Source organism: Dufourea novaeangliae, unplaced genomic scaffold (genome assembly GCF_001272555.1).
Source record: "Dufourea novaeangliae isolate 0120121106 unplaced genomic scaffold, ASM127255v1 scaffold165, whole genome shotgun sequence".
Classification (NCBI taxonomy): Eukaryota; Metazoa; Arthropoda; class Insecta; order Hymenoptera; family Halictidae; genus Dufourea; species Dufourea novaeangliae.
Genome location: NW_015374045.1, coordinates 269,543 through 285,009, shown reverse-complemented (window position 1 = coordinate 285,009; position 15,467 = coordinate 269,543). Strand labels below are relative to the sequence as shown.

The following is a 15,467-nucleotide window of genomic DNA, read 5'->3' as shown; positions in this document are numbered from 1 at the left end:
AGGATCTGCGGGGGCGAGCATCGGCGGGACCACGCGAGCATAAATTGGCTGCCCGCGAAATTGGCCTGACAGTTTAACTATGACAAAAGCACAATAGAATGCGTCGTTTCCTGAACGCAGCATGCGGCTGTAATTTCTCTGTCTGTCCATCCGTTCCCTCTTTCTCTCTCCCTTGCATTCCCTCTATTCCCTGCCTCCTCCTGCCATCCTCCTATCCCGGTCTGTTTTCCACTCTCCTCTTCTCTGTCGCGCCCTTTTTCGTTGCGTATCTCCGTCGCGAGCACGCTCTCGAAATGGCGGATATCGCGGACAGTTTAATACCGTGTCGCCGTCACTGCCGCTCGTTAACGGACGATGTCCACATTTTGATTTAATCGAAAACAACCGCGGAAACTTTTGCGTCCGTACCGATTCTTCGTGTGCACTCGAGTTTCCTGACAGCGTGCACTCGAAAGAACAAGAAAAGCTGAATGCATGCCGACAGATTTGAATGAGTTTTCACATTGGTCTTTTGTCGTACACCAGTGATGGGCAACTCAGCGCCCGCCAAACTCACTAGCGGGCAATAACGCGCAGCATGCGGGCATATGACGGTGATGGGTGAAATCTGTGAACGAGAGCACGTATCTATCATTTTCTTCACACACAAATATGTCGTGAATCACGACTCCGTGATTCTCTCGGGTCGTACTAACAAGTGGTAAGCGGCCGGTTTTGATGACGGTTGTTAACCGTGACACGATGTTTCCTGCGACCGTGAATAACGAAGTCAGGCCGGTATAAAATTAACGAGGCATCCCATCGATTAAGCCACCGCGAACGTTTCCTTAAAAACGGTCGTTCCGTGTAACGAAAACTTTTCGCGAGACTTACGAAGCCCCCGATCGTTCGTCATTTTTGCGAGACCCGGAAGCAAAGAGTATCCAGAGAGAGGATCGTCGAATGTCCCGATGGGTCAAAAGTGCGTTTACACGAAAACTTTCGCGACAAATCGCGCGGTGGGGGCTCCTTAATCGACAACGTCCACCGGAAAGGGGTTCAGGTGCTTCCTGGCGATACCGAATTTTGTCATCCGAAGAGAGAAATATGTATCTATGTATATCGGTCCCGTTTACGATCCATTGAACGCGAAACGATAGGTAGAGCGAACTGGAGAAACACGTGTGTTCGAGACCGACAACGTATAGCGGTCGAGTTTCCGCGATATACCAGTGGTAAAAGGACGAATTTTCCACGGGAGGAACCCGGCCTGGTTCTAAGTGGTCGTCGTTTGATGACGGTTATTACCATGATGCGCTGTTTCCTGCGACCGTGAGTATCTCTTCCACCCACACGTCGGCAAGAAACGCCATAGTCGGTCGTCTTGTATGTGTGGGTGCGTGTGCGCACGGTCGTACACGAGGAAGCACGACGACCGACACGTAACGACTGATTCGTGCACACGCAGAACCATGAGGAGAACCCGGGGGACGACGAATGGATGTTGACTGAACACGCTCTCGCGGTATCTCTGTCCCGCCGCAACCGCCAGCACCCCCCCGCCCCTCGTGTGCTCCTTCGTTATATAATATACTCGTTTACACAGAACATTATTGTCGCAAATATGTCATTAATGTCGGAAATCAGCGGCCCGTACTGTGACCGCCCTTGCGTGATGCGTTTTTCCAGATTTCGCTTTGACGACTCTCCCCCTACTCGGCCTACGTATTACGCGGATCTCCGCAGGACGTGGACACGTTGTGCAGTTGGCTTCGCTCGCCGGAAGTCACCGATACATTTCTGCTAAACGAATCCCTGACAGAGGAAACGACCAAAACCCCTGGTATTCTCTCGAGAAACTTCGTGGGAGTTTTATTCCATCGTCTCGCAGCGAAGTGTAGGTTCGTTTCTGTTGAAAATAGACAGTAGGACATCGATTAACCGGTTTAATCGGAGCCCAAGATGAATCGGTGCTCAATGCTTTGTATACCAAATAAGTTGTTTGTATGACCGATTGTACATTCCTTTCTACAATCTGTCTACATTTCTACTATTTTATTGATGTTGTATCTACAGGTGCTCTGTCACAAATTAATGGAAGGGGAATGTTGGGGAAACAAAGTATCGTGAGGGACGATCGTTCGTTATTATAGAATACAAAGAATTAAGGTTAATATCTACCACGGATAATCGAACGGTCCACTTAATCGCGGTCCTACTGTACAATTTTGCAGAATAACGAAACTTCTGCAAGTAACGTTTTCACTGATAATCTCGAATTAATCACGGTAATTTCCAATAAGGAGAACGACAGCAAACTCTTCGTCAGTTTCACCGATGCTCGAACCGACGCGACGCGACGCGACGTCGAAGGAACTTGTGTAGCCCTCTTTCTCGTTCCCTCTCGTTCACCCCCGGGTAATCATATAACTCGATTGAAGAGAACGAGCGAACGGGCCAATAAGAGGCTCCCTTTAATCGGGTTACTTCGTTACCGCGTTACACCGTTACTCGGTCGCGGTGATATCAGCGGAATATCAATTGTAGTGATTAACCAAGACGCCCGTCGCGGCCGGAAACTTCGCTCTCCCCTGGGGGAAACCGCCGCCCGGCCTGAAGAGGGACGAAGAGGGCTTACGGGGAATAACATCTTTTGTCGGTTCGCGAATTAGCCCGACGGAATATTCAAATCCTGGTACCCGTTCGAGCGGAGCTCTTCGAGGCATTTCAATCGTTCGTCGGATCTCCGCGGAAAATCCAGTAGGATAGGTATTCGTTTCTCTAAGAATAAAGATGGCGTCCGTGGTAGTCAATACGGTGATTAAAATAAACTAAAATAACATGGATTTTTTGTAAAAACCCCACTGGAAATGAAAATCAGACTCCTACATCATCGATGACTGCATAGGATCTAAAGGGATCACGAAATAATTTCTCGACGAACCCAATAAGCAGCGAATTAGCCGAAAGATCGAGCGTATATTCACCGGCTGGAGAGGCTGGCCGCCAATTAGCCGGATCCAGCGACCGTTCTCCGGCTGGACCGAAGACGGATGACAATGAATTAGACACGGTCTCGTGATCCGGTAAAATTCAGGCCCGAGGCCACATTATAATAATGCGAGATTTGTCGCTCACGAGGGTGGCGTCGAGCCGAAAGAGTGGTGTACGTAGGTATCGAGGCGGACACTCGACACAGCTGTCCGGTAGTGGGAAACGGTACGCGTCCATTGTGCTGGGCTGGTACGCGGCCTAACCAACCGTAAACGCCGAAAATCTAATTGACGAAATTCAATTTCGTCGCCGACAATGCCGTCAGCCCGGCCGCCCGCGGATTATCGTCTCCCGTCGGAGCGTGTGTGTATACTTTCCGAAAATTACATCGGAATCGGGTCTACACGCATATAACTACCGCCGCGATTCGACACGCGGCGAGGATTCGTCGAGTCCTGGCTCGAATCGCCGTTAATGGCGGCCCCTTGCCTCCAGTGGCTCACACGTGCTGCCAACGTGTTAAGCCGATCTTGTACAACCGCCATAATCTAATACTGTATTTCACTCGAAACGTGTTACTCTTTCGAGACACACTTTTCGCCGTGATGCGACGACAAGACGTGGTTGCAATTTAATTATATTCGAGATTAATAACGTAACAACTATTTCAGCGCATGTGCCTTTCGTGACAACGTGCCGAACGTTTGATCCGTCCATCTTCTGCGGTCGTCGATAAATCCTACTAATCTGCGCTCACGAATTCTGTAAAGAAGCCATCGCCAGCACGCCCATCGTGTTTTCGAATTTCCATCAAAATGCCCGGAAATCGCCTTTCATTCGAACCCCACCTCCGAAAGAATCATGGATCGGCGTATTAGGCGGGGTGAATTATCGCGGAATCAAAATAATTCGATAGACCGGGGTGCGTGTACAAGAGGGGTGAACGCATATCTGCACGTTGGGGTGCCAAAACATCCGCCGTTTCACGACGAAATATTGTCGGTCCGAGTGTGTATCTCTCGTTGCCTCGCCCATCGTGATTCCATGTAATGTTAATGATGAATTAACATCATTGGGCAAAAAACATAACCGTCATCGCTGTTAGTGAATAGTCGCCATCGAAGAACGACTACCCCTAAATTTCCCTTATAACGACTACCCTATTCGATGGGTGTCAATACTTTTACCGTACCGATTGCGGTCGTATTTATTCATTTGAGCTAATTTTTTGGGCGTGGAACCGCCTATTAGATTGTCGCGTTTGCGCCCCAGGGCAAATTGATGCCGTGGCTCGGAAAACGTAATCGAGACAGCTGCCAGAACTCGTCCAGAATTCGCGGATCGTTAACGATACTAATGATTCGCATTGCATCGCACGTGGAATCGATATCGTCATTCGAAAGTCTTAATAAACGCGACGACGGCAGTGCGGTAGTCGAGACAGAGAGAAAGAGAATGTGCGAGAGACGAGACATATTATTTAAAATGCATAAAGGCAAACGGTGGCGTGTCAAGAGCCGTCAGGTGGCCGGTTTAAATCGCACAATGGCTCAATTCGGGGCGAAAATCCGCCGGGTAAATCTCCCATTCAAATGCGATCCCGATCCCCTGCGTCAAATGGGACCTAAGTAGCTACTTAGTTGCACATTTGGCTCGAAATTCTCGATAGCCCCCCTTCGTCTAGAGAGAGGCGGAGAGAGCTCTATCGTGACGGCCGTGCTCGAGATGAATTCGCGATGCTATCTACGCTCAGCGATACGAGCGCATTAAATACCTGGGTCCTCCGCGTCACGCTAATCTGCTTCAAATTCGATCAGCCTTATGGCGGCTATTATGTTACATACTACTCTTGCGGAGACGCGACAGAGTCCTTGCCGTCAGCAAAATGGTCCGTTCGCTGTTTCGTTTTTACATAAGAGCCATTCTAATAATTTATATGAATTTAAACCTACGTAATAAATTGACAACAGAATCCAGTTTTCCTAGGTCCAAGGCCAGAAATAACGCGCTGATACGTCGACGATGTGGACGGAGAAATATTCCCGCCAAAAACGGCTGACCTCTTCAAATATCATTCGACACAGCTGAACGTTAAAGTTTCGGGAACCCCGAGGGAATCGAAATGAATTCCTTAATTAAATCGGCATCAATTACCCGCCGGCAAGTATTTTGTGTATGAATTCGCTCCGCTAACGAAGTTTCTAGTCCCGGGCATATAATTACGAACGATCGGCTCCAGCGAAGGGGTCCCTCGGTTAGCCGATACCGCACCAAACAGGATAATTAGTTTTAATTGCCCCCCGGCGAAACTTATCCCCGCACGGCCCACCCACAACCCCCGTTGACGCATTAAGACCAAAGTTAGACGGGCCACAGGAGGTTTAGGTTTCGCGAAGCGTGAGCAGGTAAGGTATACACGTACTACGTGACACGGTTGGTAAACCCAAAGCTGGCTTTGTTAAGCTCGGATTCTGAGTGCCTTTGATACGTGTACTTGCACGCTAACTAACCAACCTAAGCTATCCGCAACGGGTTCGTTCCGCGTACATACGGGGAGCCGAGCGTGTGTTGCACGCCTTTCTGTGTCGTCGACCAGGGACGTCTAGTAGCTGAAACACCCTCCGGATTCTCCGAAATTTTCATTGAATTTGATTCTGAGATCGTTACGAGAAATTGTTTGGATTCGACGTGCAGGACGTTTAGCGGTACGTCTGTTTACCATTGTTTGGTCAGAGAAAGAGAATTTTAAATGGGGAAATATGGATTCGATCCTGAAAACTACCACCGTAGAGAAAATGAACGAGATTGGTAGGCGTAGTTCATAGACTTGGAAGTTCGAACGATCCATTGTTTAGTTCCCCTGTGACAGTAAATGTACACTGGTATCGGTCAAAGCAACGCAAGACAAGGAACATTCTAAGGACGTGATCTCTAAATGTACAAAAACGAGAGATAAAATTAATCATAAGCACATTAACATAAATCAATATATGATTCTGTAAAATATACCTTGTTTTTAATTACGGAAGTTTGACTAGCCAATGTTTAAATAAACTGGCAGGACCCCGATGAATCTCCGTCCCTGTCTTTCATCTACGTTAGCCCCAGAGCATCGTCTGTACAAGTATGATTTACACGTGCACGATACATTTCCAACTGGGAATTGAATTTCCTTGGTAATTTTAATGCCATTGTGGCTGAAGAGGCGAACAGAGAGGGAGAGAGACTCCGAGACAGAGGGTGGCAAACACAGCCGCAGAGAGCGTGCATCCCCTAACCACCTCGTAGACGCGAAATTTAGTTGAAGACGAACGCGATATTCTAGCCGCTCCCGCGTGGTTCTCTGCTCGAAATGATCCTGACGACTGAATTTTAGACGTTCCTCTTTTCTCCATTGGGCACGCCATAAAAACATCCCCCGATAATTATTTTTAATTAGCGCGTATTCGAAATGCAATCTTTGGTTGTAGATGTTTGCTCGAAAGTTATTTGTCAAGAAAAAAAATTGATCGTGCAGATTTATTACTCGGCAGCGTGAAACAGAAACGGGGCGCATCGATAGAGCTCTATTTCCGGCACTTTAACCGAACCCGGAAAGCTGCTGGATACAAAGCCAAAGCGCCATAACCACTTAAGGAAGCTACGACCGAAGTTGCAACAGAATCCGCGCCCCGGGTTAAGCGGATTTTCTCGCCTCGAAGTGCTTCCCGTTATATCTTTATAAATGGAACCACTCGGCTCTGTATGGAAAAGCGACGGCCCGTATCAGTCAGAGGATTTGCGAAATTATGCCTTTATCGTTGATCGCCGAAATTTCATAAAAAGTTCTTTCGAACGATTCATACTTCTTTAAAATTACACGATTCTTGTCGAGTACTACAGCAACGTACGAAAGAAATACACATAGTGCTTGTTGAATTTTTATAGTATCTTTTGAACCCTGCGTTTTAGGGTACATATCTATATAGAGACATATGCGGAAAATGGAGCGAGATCGGACAGTGAAATAGTGTAGCCATCTAGCGGTTAAAGGTACGTAACTAAAATCACTCCTGAAGATATGCAATCCCTTCAATAACTGCAACCGTTACATATGTCAAATTGCATACTGACAGGGACAATGACACAAATTTTAATATATTCTGTCGATACATATTAAGTAATATCACAGACGAGACATATTGTCCGGTTAACTGTTTGCAATATGTTTATAATATAATTATCGTCGCGTACCGTATTTCCCTTTAAAAAAAAACAACATAGTGGCGCCACCTTGTGTCACGAATGTAGTACTAATTGGTTAGTAACTTGAGCTTCTCGCCGTAGATGGCGCGACGGATAGCGCGAAAATTAGGCGTCAATTAAAATCGCCAAAACTAACATTTGCTTCGAGTATTTCGTTTACTAGTACAGCACTGCTTAGAACACGTCGTTTATGAAAGTGCTTTGGTCTCTTATTCGATAGTTTCCTTCACATCGTTAGAAATGAGTACTCAGTCTTTGTGGATTTTCAAACTTACATTTATTTAAACAAATCAACATTGACCGCATATTTACGGGTTGTATACTGCGTTTTGTTGCACGGATAATGCATCACTCTATTACGCAAGATCTATGTGTCCTGCAACGCGTGGCAACGTCTTGGGATTATTTGACGGAAATCAAATTGATTCGGGGACGGGGGAGACTGAGTATCGACAGTACTCTAATTGGGACTAGAGAAATTCGACTAGAAAAAATCGGCGGTTCATCGTTCTCGCGTAATAATTATCACGGTAATAATAAATAGTAATAATAAATAGTAATAAATGGTATTCAATAGCGATGATCGCAGTAATAATGCTAATAATACTCGCGGTTACGGTAAATAGATCTCGGAATCGTAATAAACATGACAATAATAATGATGATGGTAATAATAATAATAATAATAGCAATAATAAAAAGCACAACGTAACAATAATCAGGGACATAAATAACAAATCGATCACATTCGAAATACAGTACACACTACGAACCATCATGAACAGTTCAGATCGTCGCTTCGTTTTCTTCTTCTCATTTTTTTTTTTTGTTCATTTAATGATTTTATCGTTATATAGGTACTGATCACGGTCACTCGATCTCTCGATTATATGATACATGGAATGAGATTGCTAATTATTCAACACGAAGGCTCCTAAAATCAATCTCGGTACCGCAAAACGAATTTTCCTCGGGCGTAAAGTAGGTACTTATTAATTACATCGTCGGGTATGTGGTATGTCTCTTGTATGCATACATGTGGTGAGCGTGTACGTATATACAATACGTGTATATATGTATATTTTATGTTCCTCTGTTCTGTCCTCATCGTGTCTCCTGCGTATACGATTCGTGAACGGTTCATGTTTCGAGTGACGCGTGTTTTTTTTTTTTGTCATTAACTACATATATTATACTTTGGCTTCGTCTCTGTGTTCGTAAATCTGTTTTCCCTTTTTGCTCTTCTCGTTTTTAACGCTAATGGCAGCACAGATACAATGTATTTTTCCCCATTTTTGCCTGCTTCCCTTCTTTACAGCGTCCCGACGAGCCCCTGAGTCTTTCCTCTTATAGAAATAACGCGTTTTTTGCGAATCACATCTCTTTTTGTGTCTCCTCTCTCTCTCTCTGTCTCTCGGTTTTCCATATTAAAACGCGGGGGTCCAACGGCTTTCCCCCCGTGCACGGCGGGAACAGTCGAGAACCGGTCGCGCGCATACGTATGGTGGGAGTTACACAATTAATTTACGTTACGCTATGTACGTTACTTTATACAGTACGCAATCACGCGCCGGAATTAATTTATCGTATGCACTACGAAGGAATATAATACGTTCTTTTTAAATGTAAGTGCTGTCGCCTTCGATCTCTTCCTGATCACGTTTCTGTTCTTTCTCGATCGTACGATCCGTCTAGAATCGAGCTGTTCATCGCGAGCACTCGAGTTCACAGATTATCCAGTCTTTATACGCATAACCACCTATGGTCGAAGGAAAATTAACGCGGGTGCGTGTGCCTAACCTCGCCAGAGCTTTGCTACACCAGATTACGTAGGTTTTCCCCCCAATCCATTGATGTTCCATTGACCATAATCGACTTTTTGCAAAGAAACCACGATTCCAAGTCGACGAACAGCCCCGATCTGGACCCGAGAGACAAGCGCGTTTCGCGTGTCCCCTTCGACGCGTACACGCGTCTGATCTCGAGAAATCATGAGCGACAAAGGATCGGCAATTGCTATACAAGTATCCTGTGCAGCTATAGCGTTCGAACTATAAACAATAAATGCAACAACAGCCTTTTCTCGGTATAATTACTCGCGAATTATCGTAAGTATTCTTGGTAATATAATCGACTACTATCGTTATAACATTAACGTCCTTAAGTAGCGACGAGAGTACAAAGTAATTCGATGGAAACAAGAGAGAGCTTCTCTACGTCTAAAATGATCGAAGTCGATTTCAAAGAGAGATCTCGATACATGCGTGTTACACGTGTGGTAATGTATGTTCGCCGCGTGTGTGTTTGTATGTCTGTACCCGCGTGTACAGTGAATCAGGACGAGTGTGCAAATTCGCTAGAAAGTTTTGGAGCCTTCGAGGGTTGGAGGGAAGGGCGAGGAAGGAAGGGGAAGTAAATCGTTACGTTCGAAGCGCTACTATACTCGCTAGAGAACAATTTACGCTAGAATTAACCCTAAAATTCGAACGAAGAAGATACGGTCACGCGCGCCCTCGTTTCCTTTTCTCGAGATCAAACGCAGAGCTACTTGGAGCAGCCGATACGGAAAAGAAATGCAGACTTTGCTAGCCACGTGATAGAATCGCCAACTAATTAAATACACATTTGTCGATCGGAATGCAACTAATGGCGCAGTATATTAACATGCAGTTTGCCTGCTTGCTTGCTCCCCCGCCCCACCCTCCCTTAACACGGTACATACTTACAAATATACCTAAACGCGAGAATTTCTCGTACGCTATGCAACGGTAAAATCAGGCGCGCGCGCGCGCACGCACGGTAATATTTTCCTTTTTCTCCGATATAATTCAATTTCACAGTCCGTTCCGTTCCTTCATTATTACCTCCTCTTTTCGGTGAAAATTTTGTCGTTTCTTCGTTCTCGTTTCAAAACACACGCACATCGTAGAAAAGATTCGCGAGCACGAGGTCACGGCGGAACAACACCGGAGAAAGAAGAACGGTGGTACATCATGTATCACCTGGCTCTTTTTCACTCCGGTTCTTTGTCTCATTCTTCGTTCTCTCATAGTTCTTGTTCAACTGAGCGCGATTCCTACCACAAGCTCGTCGTCGACATTTCACGCCCCCCTCCCCACTCTCCCCCACCCCACAATCGTTTAATTTTGCTTCCTAAATACTATACCATTCTCACACTCTCGATTCGGTTTTCCTTTCTCTCCCTCTCTCTCGCTCGCACTCTCTTACGATTCTTCTTTAGAAAATAATGTCTATCTCTGTTGAGTTTTCTCTTGCAGTTTCTTCTTTTTATTTTATTCCATTTTTTTTTTTTTTTTTTTTTCCCTTTTTTTTTTTTTTTTTTTTTCCCTTTTTTTTTTTTTTTTTTTTTGTAATTTTTCTTCGTTTTTGCTCTGTCTTCGTTAACGAAAGCGTGGCGAGCCGCGCGAATAAAATTCCGGAAAACGAAGTCGTCTTCGGTCGATCGAAGAAGATAATGCACGCCTTTTATTCGCGTGGTCGCATTCGAATGAATTCCTTTCTTTTAGCGTCTTCTTCTTTTTTTTTTATATATTTTTGGTTCGTTTATTCAGTTTCAAGTGACCACGACGTCTAATTTCGCGTTCCCCCCAGCACCGGGAGTATGAGCTTGTCTGAAGGTGAGACAACAGGAAACCGCGAACGTTGCGAACGAACAGAGAACACTGGGTATCCGGGAGTTTCCGTGAAAAACTTTTCTCTCCTTCGTCCTTGTTCAAGAAAACCCCCTCTCCACCGTTCCTTTTTATTCTTCTCTTCTTTCCCTCATTTTTTTTTTTTTTTTTGGCAACACTCGAATCACGGGGATTTACGGGCGTTCGACTGGAGGAGAACCGGGTGTGCTTCGAGATCGACGATCCGCCACGGAATTTTCGAAATTACAGCCTATCGTTACCCGTTTGTATTATTAAAAATATGTACAAAATCTGCGGCGATGGGAACTCTCGAGTGTCAATCGTGTTCGGAATTTACTTTCTCGTTCTTTCGCCAAAGTGACGTGCGTGGTTTCGGGGGGAAGAAGATGTTGTCGTATGTATGTGTCTAATGTTGCTCGACTGTATGTTTCTGCGTGTATGTGTGTGTGTGTGTGTGTGTGTGTGTGTGTGTTAATGCGCAAATCATGATACACGTTCGAAGCACTGAAATAATCGATGGTGTGGCACGATGTCTGACGCGACGGTCGATGAATGGTGTCGAAATACAAAATAGATCATTCCGTTTCGTGGCTTCGATCCCGTCCAGGAGGAATCGTCCGAATCAACCCCGGGGAATAATATCAAAAATCGAAAAACGTACGAGTATGTATAATATTCGCGTTTGATCGTGGCCGGCAAGAGACCGGCCCTGGGGAGCACACGTGTACAGAGAGCATATGAATGTGTGTGTTTCTTCTTTATGTATATTATGTATGCACGGTATACAGTACTCGAAAATCCGACGAATAAATATATTATATATAAAGTATCGTCGTTTACGCGTATGGAAACTTATCGGAGTATCGCGGGCTAGCAAACTTAACCAAGAAACACGGACCAATTGAAAAGTCGCTAAGCTTGAAGCTGCTGTTTCTTTTCTTTTTTTACGATGTCGGTGTAAGAGTAAATGTGCGTATCCATTTGTTGCGTATCCTCGTATCGTATTCATACGCAACGATGCAACGTTTGACCGTCCACGTTCGTACACAACGGTGATACGATACAAGGATACGCAATAAGTGGATACGCAGCTTAACAACGCAGCCGTCCAATTCCACGTTGGATAGTTCCGCGTTCTTTCGCCCGACCATTTAGTACCCCGTCCTTAACTGGCTATATCGATCGACTATTAATGTATAATCCTAATTAATATTGCACGCGCCGGCACACGAGGACCGCCGAATCGACGTTTCAGCTGAGCCGCTTCCGCCATCGTACAGCGATCCCCCTATATAATCACAAATCAACTTAATTTACGCGTGAATTCTGTCAATCGCGGATCGTTCACCGCGAATAATCGTTCCACCGATGAAACAGAAAGGAATCGTAACAAAGGTGTCCGCCTCTCTTTTTGCTATGCACTTTGTCGCCCCCCTCCCAACCCCCAACAATCCTTTGTAACGCGAACCGATTCCCTTCGAAATTTCTTTCACGGTACACACGCTCGAATCGCGATCTTTCCTTTCTCTTCCACTGTTCGTGCATCTGCCCGATCTGCAGCTAATTACCCAGTCGGCAACACCGCGAATCGTACAGAGTTCCATCACCTTTCTTTTATCTATTCCGATATTTCGTTTTTTTTTCCTCTTTTTTTCATATCAGCTACTCTTAACAACTAAGCTCGTATTATTATCGTTAAACTCGGTGTACCTTTTTAAATCGAATATTACATGTTCACGGTACGTTATCGGCTATCGTAAATCGATTCAAAAACACCCTTGACGCGAACGAACTGGTTCATCCCTTCATCGCCGCGGGACGGAGAACGCGTCGAAAGAGTTGAACCCGTTTGTTCTCTGGTGTTCGAAACTTAGTTCGAAAATATTTCGTAGTCTTCGTAGACCAACGAAGCTCGTTCATGGGATGATGAGATCCTCGCTGGTACTTTCCTCTTCGACACGATGTGAAAACTCAGCGCCAGGCTCGATGGTGATGGCCCCATGGTTGTTCGATCCACGTTCCCCTCGTCTCACCCGTTTCGGTTCGTTCCCAAGAATCACGGGCCGTCTGCTCCACGACCCTGTTCCTCCTCACCCCTGTACTCTCTCGCGCGCGGCGGAATTTCGAAAAGCGAGGAATTCTGTCTCAAGACAGACCCGAAAATAATCGTCGGCGGCGTGTGGGTATCGCGGCAAAAGTTAATCCCACTAATGTAAAACACACACACCTGGCCCGGGTTCTACTGCTTCGGTAGAAAAGATCTAAAGCGAGCTAACTAATACAATAGATACGGCCCCGGCCCTCCGTGGTGCCGGTCGGAAACTAATTATAAAATACCTCATTTTGTTCTTTAATCGCTCTCGATTTCGAGTACCGTCAATGTATCAGAACCCCCATGTAAGTATATAGTATCGTATGTATATAATATCTAAACCGTCGTCACGTACTCCCGCAGTTCGGTGCCCCCGCCGTTCAGGCTGTCGTTCGCGAACCACGGATCGTCGTATTTGGGCGCCTCCTCGCTTCTCGCCCGATTCGGGGCACGCGGCCGTTCGCGGGCCCGAGCACGTGGCACCTCCTCGCTCAACGATCTCTTGGTGATCCCGTGCGCGACCGGGACCTCGAGTAACGCCTTCGATCTGGTAAGTTGCGGCCGTTGACGGCTTTTCGGTTCCTCGCTGGCCGCCCGTACGATCACAGTAGGCGGCACCAGTCTGTCGTGTTCCATTGGATGCTGACCGCTCTCCGATCTGGCCCTGAACGCCTTCTTCTTCGACAGTCCACGAAGATTCGCGATGCTCTTCCTGTGCACCGGCTGCGGCTGCGGCGGCGGTGGTTGCTGGGACTGCTGGGACCTCTGCCGTTTCACCGGCGAAGCTGGAACCAGAGGCGACCAAATAGGAGGGGACAGATCTGCTGGTGACTGGACACGCGGCGGTGTTCTCTCCGGCGATTGATCCTTCCACCCACCTTGATATATTGGGAACGCGGACACCTGGTTCAGGATACGCCAACGGAACTCGTCGTCGTCGACGTCTCTTCTACAGGGTGTCGCTTCCGGCGGTGGATGATGGGTTGGCGTCACGTTGTGGAACGGTGACCAGTCTTTCGATTCCTCCGGCTCCTGTACCGCGAAGCTACCGCCACCAACGCCACCGCCATCTGTCGGCGAACTGTCGTCGTACGGCGTCCATTTGATCTCGCTGATGTGCTTCGGTTCGCGTTTACGCACGCCTATCGTCGGCAGAGGGGAATCGTTCTCGTACGGTGCCCATTTCGCGTCCATGATCGTGATCTCGGGGGATATCAATCGACGAACGATACGGTTCTCCAGTTTGGTGATCTGACGCGGATCCGGCTCGGGTGACAGGCTTCTTCGTACGCTGTACTTCGGTCGGTCCTTCAGGCTCTTCGCCTTGAAACCTTTCGCTGAGTCCTGGCTTCTCCATCGGGACTTTTTGTCCTCGACCGGCAACGAGAAGTGCGGCTTCATCGCCCACTTTGGCCGTGGTTTCTTCGCCTCGTCCACCGGGCTGGTGACCACCTTCTCTTTCGCGCCCCATTTCTTCGACGTCTGACTGTCCACACGGGCGTTCGATCGTTCCAGCTTCGGTCTCTCCCGGATCCTCTCGGCTTTCACCAGTCTGGTGTCTTCGCTGGCGTGCTTCTTCAATTCTGGCTTCTCCGTGGCAACCGGGGCTGCCGGTTCCTCCGGACGTTCGACGTTCAGAGAAGCTGAGTAGTATAACTTCCTCGGCGGTTCTTGGATCACGGGAGCAAGAGGAGCAGCCGGCGAGGGGGGTGGTTTTTCCGGTTCTTTTTGCTCTTTCGGTTCCGCGGGCGGCGACGGCGACAGAGTCTTCGATTTTGGACAGGTGCACCTTGGCTTCGGATTCGGAAGCACTTCCGGCACCTGAAGAAACCTCGCCTCTCTGGCCATTCTGGTGTCGTCGCTGCTGTGCTTCCGTAGATCGTGCATCGGGGTCTGCAGATAATCCGGCTTCACCGACCATTTGTCCGTTTCCGCGCTGTGATGCTTCCTCAGATCGCCCCGCTGGACCTCGTGCGGTTTCTTGTCGTCCGGTGTCAGACTGTGATAGCTGCATTTCGTTTTTTTCGCGAGATCCAGATCGGTGTTCGACGTGTGCAACTCCCAACGGAACTCGGTCTCCGCCGTGGTGCGTTTCTTCAGGTCCCAGATCGCGTCGTCCGGCGAGAGAAAACCACCTTCGGCCCACCTGGAGTCGGTGCTTCGATACTTTCGGAGATCCCCGCGTTCCCTCTCGACGGCAACAGGAGGAGGAGGAGCGCCGACCGTGTCGCAGCTGCATGTTCGCTGTGTCGGTGTTCTCTGGGACTCCAATGGGGCGGGTTCGATCGCGTCCAGATCCTCGATCGTCAGATAGATCTCCTCCGTTCGACGTTTTTGCCCGCACGACGGGCATCGTCCGCACGGCTCCCCGTCGTCGCGGCTAGATCGATGATGACGATGATGATGATGCGGCTGCTGTTGCTGCTGCTGCTGTTGCTGCGACTGTTGTTGCTGCTGATGCGACTGTCGATGCAACGTCGTCGAGGTCGAGGTCGATGCGGTAG

The 15,467-nt window shown here is 47.5% G+C and overlaps 1 protein-coding gene across 1 annotated transcript; it reads right to left on the bottom strand.

Moving 5' to 3' along the window:
* Positions 1–13,282: 13,282 nt before the first annotated feature.
* On the bottom strand, positions 13,283–15,467 carry LOC107189603 (serine/arginine repetitive matrix protein 1-like). Its single transcript, XM_015578166.1, has 2 exons — positions 13,842–15,467; positions 13,283–13,748 (listed from the first exon to the last, which is right to left on the bottom strand). Exons 1-2 carry the CDS (start codon positions 14,848–14,850, stop codon positions 13,300–13,302), a joined length of 1,458 nt encoding a protein of 485 aa, XP_015433652.1. The 5' UTR covers positions 14,851–15,467; the 3' UTR covers positions 13,283–13,299.

Bases quoted from the DNA above. Each gene is read 5' to 3' on its own strand.
- LOC107189603 (XM_015578166.1), bottom strand. From the start codon at position 14,850: ATGCACGATCTACGGAAGCACAGCAGCGACGACACCAGAATGGCCAGA. The intron at 13,749-13,841 runs GTGGGTGGAAGG...CTCTGGTTCCAG, and splicing joins CGCGTTCCCAATATATCAAG to CTTCGCCGGTGAAACGGCAG.